Source organism: Musca domestica, unplaced genomic scaffold (genome assembly GCF_030504385.1).
Source record: "Musca domestica strain aabys unplaced genomic scaffold, Musca_domestica.polishedcontigs.V.1.1 18, whole genome shotgun sequence".
NCBI classification, from domain to species: Eukaryota; Metazoa; Arthropoda; class Insecta; order Diptera; family Muscidae; genus Musca; species Musca domestica.
This window is the reverse complement of record NW_026712238.1, coordinates 14,218,661-14,246,255: the sequence shown is the minus strand read 5'-3', so window position 1 is coordinate 14,246,255 and position 27,595 is coordinate 14,218,661. Positions and strand designations below refer to the sequence as shown.

The 27,595-nt window shown below is 36.1% G+C and overlaps 1 protein-coding gene across 2 annotated transcripts; it reads right to left on the bottom strand.

The window, feature by feature from the left end:
• Positions 1–436: 436 nt before the first annotated feature.
• On the bottom strand, positions 437–27,595 carry LOC101899531 (peptide transporter family 1). 2 transcript variants are annotated; one of them, XM_005182667.4, is made up of 8 exons: positions 27,369–27,595; positions 12,502–12,686; positions 11,763–11,841; positions 11,184–11,687; positions 10,659–10,741; positions 10,177–10,593; positions 1,451–1,652; positions 437–1,394 (listed from the first exon to the last, which is right to left on the bottom strand). In XM_005182667.4, the coding sequence occupies exons 1-8, from the start codon at positions 27,382–27,384 to the stop codon at positions 541–543; spliced, it is 2,340 nt and encodes a 779-aa protein (XP_005182724.1). In that variant the 5' UTR covers positions 27,385–27,595; the 3' UTR covers positions 437–540. The 2 variants fall into 2 exon arrangements, with proteins under 2 accessions (XP_005182724.1, XP_005182725.1); XM_005182668.4 differs by lacking the exons at positions 437–1,394; positions 1,451–1,652 and adding an exon at positions 6,004–7,039 and having other exon boundaries at positions 27,369–27,573.

Sequence of the window (27,595 nt, the reverse complement as noted above, 5' to 3'; positions counted from 1 at the left end):
TTCTATGAAGATCTTCAAAAGTAACTATGGGTGCATCTTGCTTCCTACTTACAAACAAATGTATAAAGACGTAATACTTTTAGCACTATATGGTGTAGGGTGTAAAAATTCTCTAATTTATCTCAAAAGTTTACATTTTTTCATTTCAACCAAAATAACACTTATTGAAAATCTGTCAAGTTCAAAACTCTATTCATACGAGTTAGTATGGACGAGATACTAGCTGTTATCAAAACCCATTGCTACATTATCACTTGTCTTAATTTGTTCAAATTGGCATCACTACTCCATTTACAACCAAATGTAGCATACTTTCAGGCGTTACTTATTATAAATTTGTCTTCTTCTTGGGTCTCTTCTTTCCATTTGGTTGAATAAATTTTCAACCTCTTTTTAGCATAAAATGTCCTTGAAAAAATTAATAATAAATGTTAAATTAAATAAATGTTAATAGTTTTTATTAATAAAAATCTCCTTAAAACTACGTACAAATAAATGTTTAATATGAATAAAAAACAAATTAAATATGCTCTTACAATTCTAATCCACTTGTGGCCGTTTTGTATAACGTGGTACTCCCCGATTCGGATTCGGTTGATAGGTTGGACTAAATCTTGCCTCGGCCTGATTGACCCCTTTGATTTTTAGAATATTTCCTTGTGGTTCAAAGTTTTGTATTTTCTGTACCCGATGCGATGGATCGTTCGGATCATTTGGCTTGTAACGATAGGCCACCCACATAAAGACAATCATATCGGCAAACATAAGGCCGGCGAATAAAAAGAATTCATTGGCTTGAGATTTGAAGATTTTCGCCTCAGCCACAATGACAACGATGACATTGCCAAAGGCCACCGTCAGCAGCCAACATGCTTGTAGTACCGATTTCATGGTGACGGGGGATTGGGAATAGGAAAACTCCAAACCGGTTACCGAAAACATTACCTCGCCCAGCGTCATTACCACATACTGTGGTATCAGCCACAGAATGCTCATGGAGTTGGCCTTAATCACTTCGGCCAACTGGGTCACTGTTGTGTCGTGTTCATCAATGCCCATTACCAGGGAATATACCCCACCATGCCTCAGAGTTACCTCATGCACCTTAACGTCATCGATGAGCACATCATAGGTTGTGGCACGCAATTCAATAATTTCTCGATTATTTGCCTTCTTCGTTGATTCGACATCTCCAGTTTTATGCGACTTCCAAACAATGGTACTATCCGGATTGATGTTTGCCAAATTCCTAACCAATGGATTGGCTTTGTTGGACTTTTCCATTGCTTCCAAATAAACATGAGCCGATTGGGGTAGAATTTTATTTTGCAAAAATATACTGTAGGCTAATTTCTCTTTGAAAATGAAGGTGCCTCCGGGAAGTTTGGGACAGCCTAGGGGATGGGAATTGTAGTTAGAATCACGTGTTTGTTGTTGTTATTATTCTTACCTGTTTGCTCTTGTACTGTGTATTTAAGGGGTAAAGTTTTATTTTCAATGTAGATGAATTTCTCATAACCCAAGCCCAGACCGTTGATGGAAATCCTCTCATAGCCTGTCAAGTTGCTGCCCAGAGTATATGAGCACTCAGGTATGCCATTAAAAATACGTAACTGTATATATCCTTCGGAGGGTTGTACGGGATAGGTTTTCTAAAAGAAATAATGGAGAAGATAATCATCCAAAACCCAAAGCAAAACTTTGATAATATCCAAATTGGTCGGATATTGGATTAGCTAAAACCCAATACCCATATAACATATTTCCTAGTGCTGCAGGATTATTTTCTTTTCAAAATTAATGGAAAACCTCATTAGATTGTGAAATTAAAGCTAAAGAAGTTAAAAAGTAGCAGTCGGTTTTGCCGACAGGTGTATACCCTCGGTCAATGTTCGATTATTAAAACATATTTTAACGTCTGTCATGATTATTCAAATTGATGACCCTCTATGGAGTAGGTTTCGAAGGAACGGGCCAATATTGTCCATTTCGTATCGGACATAAATGAAAATGATATAAATATTGCGATGTGCCAGGCTCGGACCATATCGACTACTTCCTTCACTTTATATGAGATATGTGATAATTTTTCGAAAATGTTAACATGTGAGGGAGGTTCCGAAAATAGTCGACCGAAGTTATGACAGATAAAATAGTGATAAAATTGCAAATAGTGATCTTTTGTGGTTGAGGTACCAGAAGGGGTTCGCACATATACAAGGTTAGAAGAAAAAACAGCAACCAACTTCAGACTGGTGTCATTTCTAAGGCACTCGTCCGACAGCTATTAAAATTATTCCAGTGACAGCTCATAATATTGTTTACAAGCGTACAAAAGCATTTTGGTGAGAATTTTCCATGAAAAAAAGTTAAAAGGGATGGAATTCAAGCGTGATAGTGTGATTTCTTTATATTAGGCTGGATAACCGCAAGTGGCTATTGTTAGAACACTCTAGCATTTAAATCTGAATAAATTTATACCATCGTTCGTTACTGTGATACTGGTAGCGTAGCCCGACGTCAAGGAAGTGGACGAAAAAAAACAGCAACATCAGCAAATGTTTTGAAAAGTAAAAAAGCGACTTCATCGAAACCTGCGTCGCAGTTGCAGTGGTAAAATGGCTCGTGAGCTGGACATATCGCAATAACTCCATTCGGCAAACAATGAAAAATGAGCTCGGGGTAAAGCCATTGAAATTCCAAAAAGTGCAAGAACTTACACCGCAACAGAAAGAAAATAGACTCAAAAGAGCTTTGCCGAAAGTGGTGAACTGCCGAATTAGGGTTTCTCCGATGAGAAAACATCCGTTATCCAGCTGTTTGTAAACAAACTAAATGGTCGTGTTTACTTGCCAAAGAGGTCAACTGAAAATATGCACCTTCGGTTGACCACCAGAACTTAAGCGCCGGCCATAGTGATGGTGTGGGCCGCCATAATAGCAGATTGTCGCTCTCCGCTCGTATTAATCGCCAGTAGCATCACAAAAAAAATGCCAAATATTATCGCGAAAATGTTCTGGAGGGTGTATTAAAGTCTTGGGCACGCAAACATTTTTGGAGATTCCAACAGGACTCAGTACGTGACACCCAAGAATAGTTACAATATGAGGTTCCTCGCTTCATTTCCAGCGCACAATGGCTACCAAAATCTCCGGATACCAATCCGTTGTACCATTGTCTCTAGAAAATTTGATGCTATTTCCGATATTTTTAGCTTTCATTCAATAAAATTTAAAAAAATGTAAAAATTATGGCGTTTGACTTTGTTGCAGTTTTTTTTTCTCACCCTGTATCCAATTTTATGCGAAATCATAAATTCCACAATCTTCCCAGCTTTCTGGTTGAGAAAAATATTTAGACATTGCATTATTATGTGTGGTCATCATATGTGTGAAATTTGAAGGCAGTTTGATGTTTATTTCGCTTTCATCGAGCGTTTTGTTTTTCAAAATCCCCCCAAATCTATGTGGGGGAGATACCAGAAGAAATGGCACGATCTCTACCATATTTATAACAGATCTCGTGTTGATCGAAATATTGACATTGTCTTAATGGAATCGAATGTTAATTTCGCGTTTTAATAGCATGGATATCCAAAATAAGACCCTTTGTGGGGTGGAACCAGGAGGAGTAGACCGATATATTCCATCTTCACAGCAGATATTGTGTTAGTAGAAGTATTGATATTGTATTTGAAGATAATCAGATTATTATTTTAGATTTTTATAATCATTTTGGTTATTCAAAACTTTGACCCTTTTTGTGGGGGTGGTATCAGAAGAAATGGTCCGATCTCTACCATCTTCATGGCAGATCTTGTGTTGATGGAAATATTGACATGTACCAATGAATGGAAAGCGTTTCATGAGCTTCATGATTCAAAATGTTGACCCTTTGTGGGGAAGGTACCAGAAGAAGTGGACCGATATATTCCATCTTTACACCAGACTTTGGGTTAATAATAAATTTTGTGATGTATGCAATTTGAAGATAATATCACATTTTATAAGAGTTATAATTATTCAAAATTTTGACCCTTTGTGAGGGAGGTAGTTGATGGACCTGACCTATCTCTGATGCAAACATTACGATTTGCAAAGTTGTAGCAATATCGGATCATCCTTTCTCTATATATGCAGTAAAATATTTTTTTTTTTGAACATTTCTAAATCGGATACTCCCTTCGAGAGTTATCATGCCCATCAGCCAGCTAGACAGACGGACATCGCTAGATCGACTCCAAATGTCCTGAAACGGATTTGGTCCAAAGAGACCTAGGGTTTAAAACAGTTATTTCGACTAGACAAAGCATATAAAGTCATATGGCTGAGGGTATAATTTTGATACCAACCTATATGGGAAAAATATAAGCTTAAAACAACTAAAAAAGCTGCTCAGTTCGGTCGGGCCGAATATTTTATACCTTCTAGCATTTGGAAGAAACTTGAAAATTTTCAAAAAAAAAAAAATACCGCCCAAATGAAAACCGTTATTTGGGGACTATACGAAGATGTGGCCAAGCATAAATAATTTATGTCATAGGCTGTAGTAACGGTTCCGAACTTTATATACGAAATTTGAAACAATTCAGGTGAATAATGTCGCAAATATCATGAAAATACCGAATGTCTGGGTGTTCCGTTATATGGGCGCTATACTAAAATGTGGACCTATGTAGACAATTCGCTTCTAGGGGGTAAAGCACTCAAAAGAAACCCCTTGTGTGGATTTAAAAAAAAATACATTGAAAATGTGGCTAAAATCATCAAAATACGGAATATTAGGAGGTGCCGTTATATGGGGGGATATACGATATAGTGGACCTATATAGACAATTCTCTTCTAGGGAATAAAGTACTCACAAGGAACTCCTTGTATTGATTTTCAGACAATGCCGTTGAAAAATGTGGCTAAAATCATCAAAATACCGAATGTCGGGAGGAACCGTTATAAAGAGAAATATATATTATCGTGGACCTATATAGAAAATTCTCTTCCAGGGGGTAATGCAATCGCAAGAAACTTATTTTGTGAATTTTAAGACGTTTCCATTGACAAATTTGGCTGAAATCATCAAAATACGGAATATTAGGAGGTGCCGTTATATGGGGGGATATACGATATAGTGGACCTCTATAGACAATTCTCTTCTAGGGATAAAAGTACTTTCAAGGAACTCCTTGTATGGATTTTGAGACAATGCCGTTGAAAATGTGGCTAAAATCATCAAAATACCGAATATCGGGAGGAACCGTTATAAAGGGAAATATATATTATCGTGGACCTATATAGAAAATTATCTTCCAGGGGGTAATGCAATCGCAAGGAACTCCTTTTGTGGACAAATTTGCTGAAATCATCAAAATACGTAATATTAGGAGGTGCCGTTATATGGGGGGATATACGATATAGTGGACCTATATAGACAATTCTCTTCTAACTAAAAAAGTACTCACAAGGAACTCCTTGTATGGTTCTTCAGTTTTTTTCCGAATATCGAGAAGAACCGTTATAAAGGGAAATATATATTATCGTGGACCTATATAGAAAATTCTCTTCCTTTTGTGGATTTTAAGACGATTTCATTGAAAATTTTAGCTAAAATCATCAAAATAGTAGGAGTTGCCGTTATATGGGGGATATACGATATCGTGGACCTATATAGACAATTCACTTCTAGGCGATAAAATACTCAGAAGCGACTCCTTGAACTCCATTCAATTTTTCAGACAATTCCGCGCAAAAATGTGGCTAAAATCATCATCAAACGAATATCGGGAGGTACCGCTCGACCCAGATGACCTCAGGGTTTTTTACTTGTTACTTATTAATGCTAAAAATCGCCAATTCCAATTTACGGACTTAATAATTTCACAAAATGTATCTTAACAACAACTCTCCCAGAGCATTTGGGATTTGTTTTTTTTCTAAATAAATATTTTTGTTCTATTTATTTTTTTAAAGAGTACAAAAAATTGCATTAATTTATTCTAATTGTTTTTAACATTAAAAAAAGAGTGTCTTATGTGTAGTGCTCTCTCATTCTTCATTCTTTGTTCTCGAAAGCTTTGTTGTCTGCACCCTCCAATGGCAATGCAGATTTCTCTTCGCCTGCCGTCAAGGGTTCAGTTTCCGCCACGGCATTTGGATTATTGGGTTTGTAGCGATAGGCCATGTACATGAAGAGCAACATATCGGCAAACATAAGGCCGGCAAATAGGAAGAACTCACTGGCCTGAGAATCGAAGAGGGCCAGTTCGGCAATAATGACGACCACAACATTGCCAAAGGCCACCGTCAAAAGCCAACAGGCTTGCAATACAGATTTCATGGCCACCGGAGCCTGTGAGTAGGAGAATTCCAAACCCGTTACCGAGAACATAACTTCGCCCAGGGTCATGACCACATATTGTGGAATCAGCCAGAGAATGCTCATGGAATTGGGGTCGGTAATGACAACCTCCTGGGCATAGTAACCACCATTGTCCAGTTCATGAATCAGTACGGTATAAACACCACCTGTACTCAAGGTGGTTTGCAACACCTCATCGCCATCGACAAGGATTTTGTAGTCTCCCGCCGAGAATTCGGTTAGATTATTTAAATAGGCTGGTTCTTCGTGTTCCAGAGAATTCTTCTTGGTTTTACGCCACTCAATTTTACGTCCGATTTCCACATTGGTCAGTGTTCTGCCCAATGGACTGCCTCGCGATGGTTTATTAACATAGTCCTCGTACCAAATTAGGGGGTAGCTGGTATTTTTCGTATTCATGAATAGAGTGTGAGCTTCCTTCACTGGGAGTCTATAGCTACCCGCTTCGAAGCTATAACAGTTGTCACCTTCAACCGCTGTGAAAGCATAGGTCAGATCGAAAAATTTTCCCGAGACTGGTACATCTTTGTTGACATAGTAACCATGGCGATCAATGTTTATCGTTGGATGTCCGGGAATGTTGGTATTGATGGTGTATGCGCAATTTTCACCATTAAATATGCGCAATTGGGATATGTGATCGGTGGGAAGGGTGGGATAGGTTTTCTAGAGAAAGAGAGAGAGAGAGAGAGAAAGTTTTTGGGAAGAGAGGGAGAAAAGATTTGGTTAAAGAAATAGTTTGGGGGAGAGTGGATGTGGTTTTCAAAAAAAAAAAAAAAATAAAAATAAAATGGGCTTTGAGTCATGAATGAGATTTTTCGTAAAAGTTATGATCAATGCTGGGATGAGATAAAACTGGGGGATGGCTGTAGTGGATGGACAGATTATGTGGATGGGTTGGGGTATGAAGAAAATGTATATAAATATTTGGTACTAGTAAATTATCAAAACATCGTTTGAATACTACAATACAAAATAATTGTAGGAAAAACTCCGTAGATTACACTGTGCGACAAAATTTATTTATTTTTTTTTTTTGTGCAATAATTACAAGGAAAATCCGGCAGATTATGAAACTAGAGCTAAAAATTGTAGACTCGTATATTGGCGTTTTGTAAATTTAAATGGCCGTGTAACTTAAAAAATTGTGCAATTTCACACCTAACAAATTAAAAAGAAGTGAGTTCGGCCTGGCCGAACTTTGAATATCCTCCACCATTTGGAAAGAATTTTGAAACAAAATTCTTTAAATATTCTGTTAATATTTTAAAAATTAGTGTCATAATTCATTACCTAATTCAAATTCGAAACTTGAAATAAACGGTGAATAATGTAGCTAAAATCATCAAAACATCGTATATAGGGAGGTACTGTTATATCGGAGCTATGCGAAGACCTGGACCAGCATAGACAATTTTCTGTCATAGGCTGTAGCATCCATTGCGAACTTCAAATACGACATCTCAAACAATTTCGGGGGGTATTATACCTAAACTCGTCAAAATACCGAATATAGGGCGGTACTGGCATATAGGCCCTAGACGAAGACCTGGACCTGCATAGACAATTTTCTGTCACAGACTGCAGTTCCCATTACAAACTCTAAACACGTAATTTGAAACAATTCCGGTGAATAATAACGCTAAAATCATCAAAATGCCGAATATAGGAAGGAACGGTTATAGGGTGGCTATACGAAGACGTGGACCTGCACAGACAATTTTTTGTCTTAGGCTGTAGTATCCATTGCGAACTTCAAATGCCAAATTTAAAACAATTCCGGTTGATAATGTCGCTAAAATCATCAAAATACCGAATATAGGGAGGTCCCTTCATATGGGGGCTATACGAAGGCGTGGACCTACATGGCTCATTTTCTGTCTTAGGCTGTATTATCTATTTCGAACTTTAAATACCAAATTTGAAATAATTCCGGTGAATAAGTCGCTAAAATCATCAAAATACCGAATATCGGGAGGTACCGTTATATGGGGGCTATATGAAAACCCATGGCCCATTTACGAAGTTAACCTGCCTACTGGAAAAATAAACATATGTGTAAAATTTAGCCTTCGTTTGAATGATAGATTGATTACAACAGACAGACAGACGGACATATTCCATTGGGCTCGGGGTAAAGCCATTGAAATTCGAAAAAGTGGAAGAACTTACACCGCAACAGAAAGAAAGTAGACTCAAAAGAGCTAAAGAGTTGCTTCGCTTGGCCGAAAGTGGTGAGTTGCCGAATTTGGTTTTCTACGATGAGAAAACATTCGTTGTCCAGCAGTTTGTAAACAAACAAATTGATCATGTTTACTTGCCAAAGAGGTCAGCTGAAAATGTGCATCATCGGTCGGCCACCAGAACTCAAGCGCCCGCCATGGTAATGGTGTGGGCCGACAGAACAGCCGATGGTCGCTCTCCGCTCTTATTAATCGACCGTGACATCAGAATAAATGCCGAATATTATCGCGAAAATATTCTGGGGGGTGTATTAGAGCCTTGGGCACGCAAACGTTTTGGCCGCAGACCTTGGACATTCTAACAGGACTTAGCACAATCGCACACGCCACCCAAGAATGGTTACAAAATGAGGTTCCTCGCTTCATTTCCAGCGCACAATAGCCACCAGAATCTCCGGATACCAATCCGTTGGACTATTGTGTCTGCAGTATTTTGGAAAGCAAGGTTGGCACTAACAAATACCAAAGTGTCGATCACCTCAAAAAAGCGCAGCGCCGCGAATGGGCCAAAATACCACAGAGCAACATTCGGGCAGCGCTTGACGGTTATATTGGCCTTTGGAGGCCATAATTCGTGTCAAAGGTGACCAATTCGAACAAATCTAAATTTATTCTAAAATTTGATGCTATTCCCGACATTTTTTGCTTTCATTCAATAAAATTAAAAAAAAATGAAAATGAATTGTTTAAATTGTTGCAGTTTTTTTTTATCTCACCCTTAAAAGGTAAAAATTCACTCGCTTCACAAAAAAAAAAAAAATGCCCCTGTCAACCTTTAACCATTTTGGAACACTAATTGACAAATGCATTGTTTCCCAGAATGCCCGACAATAATTACCCATTTTTTACAAACACAAAAAAATCTCAAAGAGAGAGAGAGAGAGAGAGAGAGAGAGAGAGAGAAAGAGGGGAGGGAGAGGGAGCTTGTTTACAACAAATATTACCATACAAGCAGAAGCGAAAAATCTCCACAACCAAAAAAAAAAAAAATTAAAAAATTAGACAAATTGCTCAGAACTCGAACCTACGTCGATCAGACTTTGAGTAGATGTGTCGGATGTCCGACATTTGGTCCGCTGGGTACACTCGACCAATACCTTATACCAAATAATCTAGCTTAAATCTCTCAACGTCTACTAGAGATACAATTTTTGGTATCTTCTACTTATTTGCGTATCCCTTTAGTTTGAGGTCTCCATTACCCATTTTGAGCACGATTTTTACAGTTTCAGTTTTATGCATTTTTCTGAATTTTATGTGTGATTTTGTTTATTTATTTATTTATTTTTTTTTTAATTTTCTATAGCTCTTAGAAATTTAAAATCACGACCTTATAAGACCCCTATGATTCTCGATTAAATTTTCAAAATTCTAACTTCAGCCGTTTCTTTTGAGCTATGATCGATGATTTTATGATATTAGATGGATGGATAATTCTCAACAACCTTGAGAATAATTTTCAGGACTCCAATTGAAATAGTTTTGAAATGACACACATTATTCCTGCCTTCACCTTAAAACATAACACCATAGAAAAAATATTCTTTTGCAAAAACTTACCTCCAAATTAAGTTCAACAACACCGGAAATGATGAAAGCAACACCAGCCAAAATACCACCCAAAGTCAATTTTTGCAATGGACGACGAATGCCAATCAGGCTCAAGGCAGGATAGAAGGCCACATCGTACAGTGGGATAAATACCAAAATCAACAAAGGATTCAACACTTGCAATTGATCGGGTTTAATGTCCCATGAGCCCATATCACCATCCATACGCGTGGCTTGGAATGTCCAACGGGATCCCTGTTGATCGAACAAGGCCCAGAAAATCGGCAAGGGCAAATACAAAACCAAGACACGCATCAACACCTTAACATCTTCAATCAATTGGCGATCATATTTCTTGTCGGCATAGTCCAACCAATGTTCACGGGGATTGGTTTTCTTCTCCTTCCATTTGGTGGAAATGGCATTCTGAAAGAGATATTTATATAATTTTTCAATTTTCAAATATCTGTATTGTCCTCTAGGACACTTACACCAATGGTCTTGCTGACCAAGACAACCATATTGCCTGCTGGGGGTTTGCTTTTGTACAAGGGGCGACCCAAGATGAAGATAACTGGAAGTAAAAACAAGAATTTTTTAAATATATCCTTAAATAGGAAACAAATTCAGGTTTTCGGTTCGAAAAAAAAATTGTTCGAAATAAATTTGAAAAAAAATTATTTTTTGGAACAATTGGGGTCCAACTCAGACATTCGATATTTAGGCGTTTCTAACGAAATATTCAATTAAAACAACATTTGCAAATTTAAATTAACAACATTTATATATTTAAATTAACTTAGATCGAAAATGTTTTAATATCGAGTGCAAGAGAATTGGACAGAGAGAGAGAGATCAGTAGCACATTTTAGCTCTCACACTTATCTTACTGTGTGAGATTTTATGCTCAAAGATAAATTTACTGAGAGCTCGCAAAACGGGGTTTGCTCAATGCAGTCATTCTCTTCTCTCTCCCATCCTCTCCTTTTCCCAAAAGAAAATCCCCCGTTTCTTACCAATCGAAACCGCCATCAAAACAGCTGGAACACCAAAGGCCAACGAATAACATTCCTTTTCACCAAAACAATGGACATCTTCTCTCAAAATCGGTGTAACCGTTGTCGAAATCAATGAACCAGCATTGATTGAGAAATAGAACAACGAGAAGAATGTGGTCATCTGTTTCAATTGTTCGGGCATCTTGAATTGATCACCACCAAACGCCGAGACACACGGTTTTATACCACCCGAACCTAGGGCTATCAATGCCAGACCTATCATTGTAAATGTTGTTGCCGGCAAATTCAATGGTGGCATGGCGCCCAATGTAACCAAAACAGAACCGCATACATAGACCAAGGAGAGATATAGAATCGTTTTGAATTTGCCCAACCAACTGTCCGATATGATGGCGCCCAATATACACAAGAAATAGACAAACATGGTGAAGATGTGGAAAATAACCGTGGCCGTGTCATCGCTATAGTTCAACTGGCGACTCAAATATAAAACCAAAATTGCTGTAATCAAGAAATAAAATAAAGAGAAATTATTAAAAAAATGTTTAAGAGATAACATAGATCACAAGGACTTACTTCTCATGCCATAGTAGTTGAAACGTTCACAGAATTCGTTACTGATAATGAAGAATACCGATTTGGGATAGGGCAATTTCTGTAAAAAAGGATTCGGTGAGAGATCTATTGTAAATATGTATTGTTTTAATAAATTCAGAACTCTGATTTGCTTAGATTTTGCTCAGATTTGCTTAGATTCATGCTCGCGAGTGTGAGTGCTCCAAGAGCAGGAGTTTTACACGAAGTTGGAGCTCCAATCATTTGATATGGGAGCGGTCGCTTGTTACTACTTTTTGAAAAGTAATAGTAGGAGTCAAAACGTTTGAAATAGAGTAAGAGTTGACTATAAGAGTTAAATCAAGGGGAATCGTGTACAAATTTTAAGAAAAAATAAAAACAGCAGAATATATTGCAGGGTACCAGTGGATTATGTGTATAAACACAATAAAAACAATGCCTTGTTGGCAGATATTGACAATAACGCTTGTTCTCCAATTAGTTTTGGTTTTATTTGGAGAGGCGGGTTCAGGAAATTCATATCTCCACTTACAAATAAAGCAACGGTAGGAGAAAGAATAAATTTAAAAGAGAAGCTGCTCGATTTCCGGCGTATTTTACTCTCACTCAAAAACTAGCAAAGTCCAAGCAAAGCCGTTCTAATTCGAGTGGCATAGACAACAGAGAGTATTCTCGATTTCTCTTATTTTACCCACAGGAGTACTTTCGATCGACTTTTTCAGAGTTCTAAGTGACTTACCTTGACCTGGCCTTCAGCTTCGGCAACATTCGTAGCTTCAATTGCGCCATTGTTTTCGGGTTCTTCAACCTTTTTAGGTTCCACCAATGATGCGGGAGACAGTTCGATGGCATCGGTTTTTGCAGGTTCTACTGGAGTTTCGCTTGTAGTACTCTCCGGAACATTGCCATTTTCAGGCTTGGTTCCTGAAAGAATTAAAAAGAAATATATGAATTTTTGTCAGCTGTATATTTAAAAAAATCTACAATTATTTATGGGTTGAAGTGGATTACCAATTATTAATTATATGGTTTTATACCCTGCACCATTCTATGGAGGGTATATTAGCTTTGTCATTCCGTTTGTAACTCCTCGAAATATTCATGATAGACCCTACAAAGTACATATATTCTGGATTAGCGTAAAATTCTAAGACGATTTAGAGATGCCCCTCTGTCTGTTTATCCGTCTGTCTGTCTGTTGTAATCCCGCTATCTTTCGAACGAATTGAGATAGAAGGCTAAAATTTTGCACACATGTGTATTTTCCCAGTAGGCAGGTTAAGTTCGTAAATGGGCCATGTCGGTCTACTTTTTCCTATAGTCCACATATAACGGCACCTCCCGATATTCGGTATTTTGATGATTTTCGCGACATCATTCACCCGAATTGTTTCAAATTTCGTATTCGAAGTTTCTAATAGTAACTACAGCCTATGCCTAAAAATTTCGTATAGCCCCCATATAAAGGTACATCTCTTTATTTGGTATTTTGATGATTTAGCGACACTATTTGCCAGAATTGTTTCAAATTTCGATCTTAATGGGTACTACAGCCTATAACAAACAATTAATTATGCATCAGGAAATGTTTTAACAATTTAGGCAATATTGATGCAAATATTTTCTCCATTAACGATAGATATAGGAATTTCTTTTCTTTGGGTACCTATAGTACAATTTGATGACGTCATATCCTTCTAAAATGATGCTTTGTACGAGAATCTTGCATAAACTTCTATGAAGTACAGTTTTAACCCTAAAATATATTTTGAATAATTTTGAATTCTTGGCGTTTAGGAAAGTTTAAGGTATTTGATGTATCCTCGGAAAGGATGCCGTTTGGATGGAGTAAAAAAAAAAAAAACGAACCAAAAATATTTTTTGGTGACTTGCTCGGGGGTTAAAATATTCCGATCAAAATAATCCTCGCATTGTTATCAGTAATATTGCCAACGACAAAAAATTTTAAATTTCAAAGAGTGGGAAGATCTTGACCTCTATTTAGGTAACTTTGCCAAAAAACTTTCAAAATGCCGATACACGAGTCATCTATTTTCAGCTCTACTTTTTTAATCTACTATATTTTTCAGATAATTTTCGAAATTTTTAAATTTAAAGTGTGATTTTTTTATTCAAAAATATGAATAATGTGCCTATAGTCATGTAAATGTATATAAATGAATATAGGGATGACCTGTTATATGGGGGCTATAGGAAGACGTGAATCTGTATTTTTGTGTCACAGAAGGGCGTACACATGACAAACCCCAAATAAAAAATTTTAAATAATTTCAGAGAAAAATTTGCTCCTAACCATGGAAGTACCGAATATATGAAGGACCCGCTATATTGGAGCTATAGGGAGACGTGGATCTGTATTTTTGTGTCACAGAAGGGCGTACCCATGACAAACCCCAAACACAAAATTTTAAACAATTTCGGAGAAAAATTTGCTCCTAACCATTGAAGTAGCGAATTTCGGGAGGTACGGTTATATGGAGCCTAGTCCAAAACTTGGATCTATTTGGACAGTTACTGCCGACACATACTGCCAGCTAAATCGTACGATTTAACGCCTTAGGGATATTTTTGTGGGGCTATGTTAAAACTCATGTCCCGCTTCAATTGACGCATTGGAAGACAAGATTGAATCATTTATTCGTGGCAAAAGTATGCCAAAATTAGGCTAAGCGGATAGAACATTTGAGGTGCAGTCGCGGTCAAAATTTACATGAAATAATCTTCACATTAACTATAATTTATATGAAGCGCACTATCAATTTAAATAAATATTTCGCGAATTTTTCAGACTTTTTTGAGCTTTATGAGAGCTATACCTAAATGTTAATCTATATGATCCAATTTCATTACCAACAATTCAACTTAAAATACGTCAGAGTAAAAACTTATCAAATTACTTCATTTCGTTCGGAAACTAGAGTGATTTTCACTGACCGAAAGACATCGGACGGACGGCCAGACATGGCTAAATCAACATAGAATTTTAGGCTGATCAAGAATATATATAATTTGTGCAATCTAAAATGGATATTTGGAGGAGCTACAAACGGAATGACATACTTAATATACCCTTGTTAGGCATAGACCTGAGTGTATAAAAAATGAACGGCTTCTGGTAAGAAATATTAGAAGTGTTGCAAAATGTGGATGTCGGTTCCTACAGATAATATACCCGAATGGGTTATCCAGCAGTAAAACATATCCCATAATGGTAAATGGCTGTAGCTCCTGTTCGTCATTTCTAAGTTGTCGTTTCACTATTGAGATTACATATATTGGAAATCCCAAGTATTGAGCTTAAAATAAAGGTGTAATGTCGGATATCTCAATAGTGAAATATTTAATAGCGACAACTTATTTTTAAATAATTTCCCAATCTCAAATCATTCATTTATGTACGCAATATATTAGTCAATAACTTCATTTATCAAGAATTTATAAATCGGAAAACACTTAACTAATATACGATCACGATCTACAGTTAAGATATTGACCCATCATAAATAGTACAAATTCTATGAAAAAAAAAATATTAATAATCAGAATTGCAATAAATTATTCGCAACGGAATCATTTATTTCAAGGTCAAATATAACTGTGTGCATTTATACGATTTTCTCACAAACAGATAATAAAAGTGAAAATTATTACAATAGACCTTCACTTGTTAAAAATATATAGAAACGAACTTTGAACTATTTAAATATTAAATATATCATGTGAAAGAAAAAACCCAAATTATTAATCACAACGTATAAGCATTATTAAATTGCCAATACAATATTTAATAATTGGTTTACGAAAATCATAGTAAATGATCTTTATTGGTATACGATAAGATATGAAATGAGTGTGTGTTTCAGATAATTTTTTTATATTTTTCAAGAAATTGCACACTGACCCACTAATTATACTTCACAATGCTCATTTTGGGAATTCAAAACATATATCTCAACAATTATACATCAGAGGGCTGCAACGAGTATGCAAAAATTCAAGCATACTCGGTTTCTTACATGATTTTTGTTGATGCAGTCGTTTAGTTTGATCTGAATGAAATGACCGTTTTCGCTTCTGAACGAATCGAACGCTCAGTTTGAATCACTTCACTCACAATCAAACATGAGCGTTCGAGACGGTTTGATGTGTTCAGCAACATGAGTTGATCGAACACATGAATGTAAATGAGCAATCACAACCGTGATTGTCTTCTATGAATCGAGTTCGCTCAGCGTCATTGTTTATTCAACCGTTTAATCAAGTTGGGACAGTTTATTTTGACTTTTTAAATATTTGAAATGGAAGAATATTGTGATAGTGCGACCGAAATTGTTGCAAGTAGAAACTACACAGGTATAGGTAAACGAAAAGGTCGAAGTTTGTGAAAAATCTTGACCAATATTGTAAAATAAAAAAAAATATTTAAACATTTTTAATTTATTTATTTTTTTGTTTTTTTTTCAAATAAGTTACTGAAGTCTAGCATACCAAAAACCCAAATAAAATGAAAAATTGTATGCTTATTAAATATAATTTGTACCAGTTTCTTTAATGGGGACATCTTTTAGTTATGAAATCCTCAGTAAAATTACAATCACGATTTCGCTCAGATTCGAACATTTGTGTTTTAATCAAATCAAATCACTCACTTAACTAGGATAAATAAAACCGATCAGACTCATCATAGATGATCGACCCGTTTTGAACAATTCAACATAAGTTCGTAAACAAATAACTCATGTGAGCTGTTTGATTGCGATCACAAAACTTCGATCAATACATGTTTGATCACAACTTTTTCGTTTGGCTTGAGTAACTCGAATGAACATGTTGCATATGACCGACTGATTGAGTTTGATTGTATTTCCACTGTGTGTGATCAAGCCTACTCAATCATACTCATTGCAGCCCTCTGTTATACATATTGGCCATTTACTCAAAGAGTGTCAGACCTCAAAAAACCAAGTTTCGAGGAAAACGCATTATCGATTGCATTTGGATTTCTCGAATTAAAAACGTTTGCCGAACTCTACATTTTTTGAGTTTTGCCAATCGTTAAGTAAATCAGCGACATGGTTACTGTTATTCGGTTTCCTTACCATATTTTCTAATGGAACAGGTTCTAACTTTGTATACGCTCTCTTAGTTGGTAGAAATTCGACCTAATGTACTTAATACTTATAAAATGTAACCAAGTGGCTGGATATTTCTCTTAACGTCAAAGCTAAAGATTTTAAGTTCTAAGCATGCCAATGGTATGCTTGGCCCATAGAATCTTTTTACTAAAGTTATACTCAATGACAAAGAAGATTAAGATAATATTATAAGTCATAATTTCTGTTATGAACTAAATTTGTGCATATCTCCCAATATAAAGGGTGAGATAAAACCAGTAAAGAAAGTCCTAAAGTCGGGCGGGGCCGATTTTATGATACCCTACACCACTTTGCTAATTTAGTTGAGCTCCACTTAATAATTAAAAGTTTTTATGGGAGAATTCAATCATACACGCTATGATTATAATTATAATTTAAAGTTCAAAGAACTAAATATGCCGAAGCATTTGTATCTTTAAAATTCGGAATTCTATTGCCCATTTGGTGCACAATTAATTTGAAATCGGATAAAGATATATATGGGAGCTATATCCAAATCTGAACCGATCTCGATAAAATTTGGCAAAGATATTACTGAGCTGTATTTGATATATTTCCCTGAATATCGTTGTTACGGAGTGCAAATTTCGGTTGTGGGTAACAAATATAACAAATCGGATGAATAATTTTTATGGAAGCTATAGCTATATCTGAACCGATCTTCACCAAATTTGACATACTAGCTTCTAGACTCAATTCGGTCGTAAGTGCCAAATTCCATCCCATTTGGAAAAATATTAGACGTTTGGTGCACAATCAAAGGTAAATCGGACGAAGTTATAGATGGGAGCTATATCCAAATCTGAACCGATCTCGATAAAATTTAGTAAAGGTATTTCTGAGCTGCATTTGATATATTTCCCCAAATATTGTTGTTACAGAGTGCATATTACGGCTGCGGAGGACAAAAATACCAAATCGGATGAACAATATATATGGGAGCTATAGCTATATCTGAACCGATTTCGATAAAATTTGGCATACTTATTTTCAGGCCTAATTTGGTTGTATGTGCAAAATTCCATACTATTCGGGCTGATATTACACGTTTGGTGCACAATAAAAGGCAAATCGGACGAAGATATATATGGGAGCTATATCTAAATTTTTACCGATTATCTCCAATTTCAATAGGGTTCGTCCTTGGGTCAAACAAATGTTGTTTGCAAAATTTCATCTCAATCGGATAATAAATGCGACCTGCATTTTGTTCACAAGAATACAAGGACAGACGGACGGACGGACGGACAGACGGACTGAAATGCATAAATCAACTCAGAAAGTGATTCTATGCAGATCATCAAAAGGAAGTATGGGTCTATCTCGTTTCCTTTTGCCTGTTACAAACAAATTCACAAAGACATAATACCCTGACCACCTTGTGGTGTAGGGTATAAAAACTGCAACAAGGTCAAACGCCATAATTTTTACATTTTTTTTTTAATTTTATTAAATGAAAGCAAAAAATGTCGGAAGTAGCATCAAATTTTAGAATAAGTTTAGATTTGTTCGAATTGGTCACCTTTGGCACGAATTAAGGCCTTCAAACGGACAAAGAAACCGTCACACGTTGCCTGAATGTTGCTCTGCGTTATTTTGGTCCATTCCAGGCGAAGCGCTTGCTTGAGGCATTCGACACTTTGGTATTTTTTAGTGACAACCTTGCTTTCCAAAATACTCCAGACACAATAGTCCAACGGATTTGTATCCGGAGATTTTGGTGACCATTGTGCGCTGAAAATGGAGCGAGGAACCTCATCCTCCACCCCCTCCAGAATATTTTCGCGATAATATTCGGCATTTATTCTGATGCCACGGTCGATTAAAACGAGAGGAGAGAGAACATCGGCTGTTATGGCGGCCTACACCATCACCATGGCCGGCGCTTGAGTTCTGGTGACCAACCGAAGGTGCACATTTTCAGCTGATCTCTGTGGCAAGTAAACACGATCATTTTTTTTTTTGTTTACAAACTGCTGGACAACGAAAGTTTTTTCATCGGAAAAATCCAAATTCGCCAGTTCACCACTTTCGGCCAAGCGAAGCAAAACTTCTTAGGTCTTTTGAGTCTAATTTCTTTCTGTTGCGGTGTAAATTCTAGCACTTTTTTTTTGAATTTCATTGGCTTTACCCCGAGCTCATTTTTCAATATTTGCCGAATGTGAATATTGCGATATGTTCAGCGCACGATCCATTTTTCGGCCACTGCGACGCGGGTTTCGATCAAGTCGTTTCTTTACTTTGCAAACCCTTTCTACTGATGTTGCTGTTTTCTTCCGTCCACTTCCTTGTCGCCGGGCTTCGCTACCAGTACGATGGTCTCGTACCATTTAGAGATTTATTCACATTTAAATTCTGGGGCTGGATTCTTGTTCTATGAAAATATGAAATGAAAAATATTTCCTTTATAAGGCTTTTCATTTGAAATTTTTTTCCTTTATAAAAGTTTTCATTTCACATTTTCACAGAACAAGAATAGAGGCCCTGGAGTGCTCTAACGATAGTCACTTGTGGTTTTCCAGCCAAACATAAAGAAATCACACTATCACTCTTGAATTCCATTCCGAATATTTTTTTTTTTTTTTGGAAAGTTCTCACTTAAATGCTTTTGTACACTTGTAGACAATATAATGAGCTGTCACTGGAATAATTTTAACAGCTGTCGGACGAGTGGCTTAGAAATGGCAGCAGTCTGAATTTGGTTGCAGTTTTTGCATCTCACCCTGTATGTATAAAACGGTAAGAAAATCCCAGCAAAGATATTCATTACAAATCAGATTACTTTTAAATTTCTTTAGCAAGAACTGTCAATTGATAAAAGTAGTAATTTTTGGGCAAGAAATAAGTAGTTCATTTTTGGATTCTTAAAAAAATAAAATATTTTTCGACTTATTTCTGATCTAGAAATAGCTACTTATTTTGTTGAAATAATATGAAAATAATGATAGTTGTAGTAAGTTATTTTGCTGGGTTATTCTTAGCCCTTTTATATTTTCGGAGATAAAAACCAAATCTAGTTCGTGCCAGAAACGTATAATGACGTATAATACATTATCTTAATCTTATTTGTCACTAAATATAAATTTAGTAACAATGATGACTGCACACTTTCATTACACTTAAAGCCAATGATAAACAAAGAGGGGCAAGCGGGGCAAACATAATTATGTCAACTATTTTAGTAAAGAAACACTCAAAATCGGAATGATGTGGTGTTTTGTTTAACAGGTGTGATAGGCATTTGCTGGATATAGAACATCATTAAAACGAGTTAGGCAGTGACAAAGGTCGAGCGAGGCCGACAATATTATGCTCTATACAGCTGCGAATATTTTGGAATTCTATAACGACAAAATGTGTCTCATTGAAATAATGGTTTTAGACCCTAGGTGTCTTTGGATCAAATTCGTTTCAAAACATTTGGAGTCGATCTAGAGGTGTCCATCCATCTGTCTGTGTGGCTGGTGCGCAAAACAGTTGGAGTCAATCTAGGGGTGTGCTTCTGTCCCTACGTCTGTAGGTCTGGCTAGTGTGCACGAGAACTCTCGAAGGGAGTATCCAATTTGGACCAAACTTGCCACATCGTAGTATTATTGTCAAACTTAGATCTATTCTGGTGATGGGCAACATCGAAACACCCCTTCTGGTATCAACTCCACAAAAAAAAAAAATCATTCATAGAAAAAGAAAGAGTCATTCGATTTCATACAAACCTTGCAAATCTAAATATTTGTATCAGTGCTACGTAAGGAGCTAAAATGGGCAATATCGGTTTACTCCTTCCAGTACCTTCTGCACGGGGTTTCAAAATTTTTAATAATTGCAACGTTTATAAAATTTAAAAAAAGGGTCCGATTGCCTTCAAACTTTGTTTATCTCAATTTTTCTGACAACTCTAGGTCTGACATGAAGATAAGATTAAGATAAGATGAAGAAAGAAGAGTTTTATTATCTTCAAATTTCGCATATCCCAATCAACCAATCCTTCAAGTACCTCCCTCACAAAGGGGTAAAATTTTAAGTAAAGGAAAAAGGCTTAGATGAAAAAACTGCAACCAACTTCAGACTGCTGTCATTTCTAAGTCACTCGTCCGACAGCTGTTAAAATTATTCCAGTGACAGCTCATTATATTGTTTACAAGCGTACAAAAGCATTTTGGTGAGAATTTTCCAGAAAAAATGTTATTCGTGATGGAATTCAAGCGTGATAGTGTGATTTCTCTATGTTTGGATGGAAAACCACAAGTGGCAATCGTTAGAGCACTCCAGCATTTAAATGTGAATAAATCTTTTGGGTCTCGTACCATCGCTCGTTACCGTGATACTGATAGCGTAGCCCGACGTCAAGGAAGTGGACGGAAGAAAACAGCAACATCAGCAGAAATGGTTCGAAAAGTTAAGAAGCGACTTGATCGAAACACGCGTCGCCGTGGCCGGAAAATGGCTCGTGAGCTGAACGTATCGTAATATTTCATTCGGCAAATATTGAAAAATGAACTCGGGATAAAGCCATTGCAATTCCAAAAAGTGCAAGGACGTACTCCACAACAGAAAGAAAACAGACTCAAAAGAGCTGAATAGTTGCTTCGCTTGGCCGAAAGTGGAGAATTGCCGATTTTCTCCGATGAGAAAACATTCGTGGTCCAGCAGTTTGAAAACAAACAAAATGATCGTGTTTACTTGCCAAAGAGGTTAGCTGAAAATTTGCACCTTCGGATGGCCACCAGAAATTAAGCGCCGGCCATGGTGATGGTGTAGGCCGCCCTAACAGCCGATGGTCGTTCTCCGCTCGTATTAATTGACCGTGGCGTTAGATTAAAAGCTGAATATTATCGCGAAAATATCCTGGAGGGTGTATTAAAGCCTTGGACATGCCAATATTTTGGCCGCAGACCTTGGACATTCCAACAGGACTCAGCACCATCGCACTCAGCACGCGCCCCCAAGAATGGTTACAAAATGAGGTTCCTCGCTTCATTTCTGGAGGGTGTATTAAAGCCTTGGGCACGTAAACATTTCTGCCGCAGACCTTGGACATTCCAACAGGACTCAACACCATCGCACTCAGCACGCGCCACCCAAAAATTGTTACAAAATGAGGTTCCTCGCTTCATTTCCAGCGCACTGGCCACCAAAATCTCCGGATACCAATCCGTTGGACTATTGTGTCTGGAGTATTTCGGAAATCAAGGTTGGCATAAAAAATACCAAATTGTTGATCACCTCAAGCAAGCGCTTCGCCAGGAATGGGTCAAAATACCGCAGAGCAACATTCGGGCAGCGTGTGACGGTTTCATTGGCCGTTTGAAGGCCATAATTCATGCCAAAGGTGACCAATTCGAACAAATCTAAACTTATTCTAAAATTTAATGCTACTTCCGACATTTTTTGCTTTTATACAATAAAATTTAAAAACTAAAAAAATGTAAAAAAATGTTTGACTTTGTTGCAGTTCTTTTTATCTTACCCTGTAATATGTGAAGGAAGTAACCGATTGTCTTCCACTTTCACGATTCCTAATATTTCTAACAAACCTAGGTCCGATATGAAGATGGGATTGATCTGACCACTACTTCTGGTAACTCCCCCACAAAAGATCAAAATTTAGAAGGATCGCAAAGCTTTTAAAAAATTTGCAAAATTTAGCTATGAATAGATCAATTTTCAGCGTACCATATTTAAAGGGACTAGAAACGTTCTTTATGGGATAAAATCAATTTATTTCTTTTAAACAATAGTTTGTCTTCTATTGTCTCCCGTATTGCCTGCAGCAAATTATTTGTAAAAAATTGATTTGTAAATAAATTACTGATATAGGCAATATATATTCGAGATAAGAAAGAGATGATAAGTAAAATCTGACACATTTCTAATTAGAACAACAATCGAAAAGCAATTACTTTCCAGAGACAAATTTGATTTATAGGAGTGTGTCTGGAAATGAAAGTCTCTTATAGATAAAGTTCTCGGAAATAGTTTTCCTTTCTGTCGCTGAACTGCCCATGAATTCTCCATATCCGAATATGATAGATTTCTCACATGATGGCGTTATTAATTTTTGCAAAATGCGTTGTTTGCAAATTTAGAACACAAGCACACCTATATATTTGGATCAGATATCATGGATTATTAACAATAACAACAATGGATCAGACTAACACCACTCCAACGAAATCCAATTGCGATAAGTTTTTTTTTTTTTTTGGATTTAGTCATTGTCATTTTGTTGTTATTGTCTTGGGCGGACGAAATTTATTGTGTCGGAATTACGTTTCCATTGATGAATATCAGCGCCGCGATAATTCACTTCTTTTTTTTTTGAGAATTGCAATACTTTAGTCGCGGCGATTAGCAAACGACGCGAATATTTATCTCTTCGAGTGTCATAAACTAACTATGTCGAGGGTGGGGAGGACATGGCAGTGGCGCGCTTATCGTCGCCGTGGCAGCCGTTTTTCCCGCTATCAACGGTGAAAAAGTTGTACTTGTTCACAATAATCTTATATGCGTTGTTGGAATTCATGTTTCAAATTTATTACCTTCATGTAATAAATCGAACAATAAAATGGGGCCACGAAAGATGCCAACAATATTGGTTGGGTTATAAATATCATTCGTTTTTCGATCGTAAATATTTTGCAAGGAAGGAGTTCGCGAAAAGATATTATTCGTTTAGATTTTGAATAGCAGCAGGATATGGTAATGCGATTAGAATGAAGTTCCAAAATTACTGGTGATGGAAAATTGTAAGGTTTGTTAAATTCTAAAAGACACAACTGCTATAAAGGACTATTTTCTTTAACCTTGTAATGTTTGTATTTAGGATACCAATCCGTTGGACTATTGTGTCTGGAGTATTTTGGAAAGCAAGGTTGGCACCAAAAAATACCATGGGCCAAAGTACCGCAGAGCAACATTTGGGCAGCGTGTGGCCATAATTCGTGCCAAAGGTGACTAATTCGAACAAATCTAAACTTATTCTAAAAATTGATGCTATTTCCGTCATTTTTTGCTTTCATTCAATAAAATTTAAAAAAAAAAATTAAAAATTATGGCGTTTGACTTTGTTGCAGTTTTTTTATCTCACCCTGTATAGTTTTATATGGGAGATATAGCAAAATTTGTACAGAAATCTTCGCCTATAAGTATGGTTTTCAATAGAGATATATAAAAACTTGAAGCTTAGTAGGCAATCGTCTGGTACAGTGGTTGGTATATATCGCGATTTACCAAATATATGCATTGAAAAAAACATGAAAATGCTTAATACCTTGGGGTGTATCAACTGGGAGTTATAGGAAAAAGTGGGCCTATATAGACATTGTTCAGCCACAAAAGATATAACCCTTTACGAATATATAGCAAATTTAGAAAAAAAATCTGTTAGAAAATGTAGTCGTAATCGTCAAAATACCGAGTATACTGAGGTAACGTTATTTTCATATAAGGTAAAACCAACTAGAATACTGAATTCATTGAGATCCTTAAATGACGGTTCCATCAAATTTTGGACCACATTTTTTTTTTTTTTTTTGGGAGAAGTTGACATTTCCCTTGAAAAGCCGAAATTTTAAATTACAGTCAAAAAGTTGAAAATTGATATGACCCACTTAGCTCATTTTCAATATAAATTATCGTAGACACAATGCTAACTATTATGATAAATTTTCAAAACAGACAGACAGACCAAGTGACGGACTTCATTATGTCGGCTTAGAATTTTATGCTGATCATGAATACATATATTCATTGCTTGAATCCGTTGAATATTTTGAGATGTTACAATGGAAAGAACAATTAAATGGACTCTCTTTCTATGGTAGAGGGTATAACAAAAATTAGGATCTACACTTTTTTCTGTTCTAAATATACCCTCCACCATAAATAGTATGGAGGATATATTATGTTCGTCATTCCGTTGGTCACGAAATAGTTATTTTTGACCTAAAAAAGTGTATATATTCTTGATTAGCGTAAAATTCTAAGACGATTAAGCTAGGAAGCTACAATTTTGCACAGATCAATCTTTTGTCTGCAGGCAGGTTCGAAAATGGGCTATATCGGTCCACCGAATCGTATAGCCCCCACACAACGGTACCCCCCGTTATTCAGTATTTTGACGATTTTGGCCAAATATTTAAATACAATTGTCTGAAAATCCACAGAAGGAGTTACTTCTGAGTACTTTACCCTCTGGAAGTACTTTACACTATAACGGTACCTCCCTATATTCGGTATTTTAATGATTTTAACTACATTTTTCAATGGAATTGTCTAAATACCCATACTAGAAGTTCTTTCTAAGCACTTTACCTCATGGAAGAAAAATGTCTATATAGGTCCACGATATCATATAGCTCACATACAACAGTACCTCTCAATATTTGGTATTTTGATGACTTTAGCGACATTATTGATCGGAGTTGTTTAAAATTTTGTATTTAGAGTCATAATGGGAACTATAGTCTGTGAAGTTGAAGTTCCTAATAAGTACTACTGCCTGTCACAGAATAATTTTCTATGTAGTCCCGGTCATCGTATAGCCCCGATATAACAGTTCCTCCCTATATTCGGCATTTTAATAATTTTAGCTACATTATTCACCGGATTTTTTTATACCCTACACCACATGGTGGTAAGGGTATTATATCTTTTTGCATTTGTTTGTAACATGGAGAAGAAAGCGAGATAGACCCATAGTTACTTTTGAGGATCTCCATAGAATCACATTCTGAGTTGATTTATGCATGTCAGTCCGTATGTCCATCCGTCCGACCGTCTGTCCATGTATTCTTGTGAACAAAATGCTGGTCGCATTTATTATTCGATTGCGATGATATTTTCCAAACAACATTTGTTTGGCCCAAGGACGAACCCTATTAAAATTGGAGATAATCGGTAAAAATTTAGATATAGCTCCCATATATATCTTCGTCCGATTTGCCTTTTATTGTGCACCAAACGTGTAATATCAGCCCGAATAATATGGAATTTTGCACATACAACCAAATTAGGCCTGAAAATAAGTATGCCAAATTTGATCGAAATCGGTTCAGATATATAGCTCCCATATATATTGTTCATCCGATTTGTTATATTTGTCCTCCGCAGCCGTAATATGCACTCTGTAACAACAATATTTGGGGAAATATATAAAATACTGTTCAGAAATAGCTTTGCTAAATTGTATCGAGATCGGTCCGGTTTGGATATATTATGTATAACTTTGTGCGATTTACCTTTTATTGCGCACCAAACGTCTAATATTTGCCCAAATTAGATGGAATTTGGCACATACGACCGAATTGAGTCTAGAAGCTAGTATGCCAAATTTGGTGAAGATCGGTTCAGATATAGCTATAGCACCCATATATATTGTTTATCCGGTTTGTTATATTTTTTACCCACAGCCGAAATTTGCACTCCGTAACAACGATATTCAGGGAAATATATCAAATACAGCTCAGAAATGTCTTTGCCAAGTTTTATCAAAATCGGTTCATTTTTGGATATAGCTCCCATATATATCAAATGGGCAATACAAGTCCGAATTAAAAAAAGATGCAAATGCTTCGACATATTTAGTCTTTTGAACTTTAAATTATAATTATAATCATAGCGTATATAATTGAATTCTCCCATAAAAACTTTTAATTGTTATGTGGAGCTCTACTAAATTAGCAAAGTGGTGTAGGGTATCATCAAGTCGGCCTCGCCCGACTTTAAGACTTTCTTTACTGGTTTTTTGATTTATTTATGCACACTGGTAATAATACTAAATTTTGTATGGAATCGAAACTATAGCTATTCCAGCAATAATACTCATTACAAATTCCGTTACCAACCCATTATTTTAGCAAAGGAATGGCACACGAAATAAGTAGTTTTTTCTCTGGAGATTCAAAGGTGATTAAGTAAATACTTATTTTGCATTTGTATTAATAATTTTTACTAGGTATACCATAACCTTACTGTCAATTTCAGTTAAAAACTCACTGTTTTTAAAAAAAGGGAAAATAAGAATTCCCTCATAAATAATTTCCGTTTTTACGAAAGTTCACAGCAAATATTGCATAATTTTGTTTTTTTTGTTTTTTTTTTGTTTATTTCTCTATGTTGTTGTTTTGTTTTTAACTTTTAAGATAGACAGAATTTTCACAGAAAATAAAATTTATCAGACATAAATCTCACAGTTCTCGTATCACATTTTTTTCTCACAATTCGTTCGCCAAATACAAAGTGATCGTTCGCAGATGATAGAGTTTAATGACTCCTCAGAGTGTTTTTATTTTTGTTTGTCTCTCTAACAGGAGATATCAGTTTTTTTAATTAATAAAAATGTTTGTCATTTGTTTTAATTCATTTCAAAAATGAAAAAAGTTTCCTTTCACTAAATAAATATATAAACAAATTGGAATGAATTCAATACCGTTTTCATCCGTCATCTTGTAATCAGCCTTTCAGGGTAGAACAAAGTTTTTTTTTTGGGAATTTTTGTCTATTATCCTTGCGCGCTTGTTATCCACATTCGCGTATAAATTTATTAACGATTAGCAAAAACAACAACAAAAAATGATGTTGAAGTCTTCGAACAGAACTTTGAGGATGTTTTTTTTGGATTTGTGTGTAGCCGTTAGAACAGGGTTACGTTCCAGT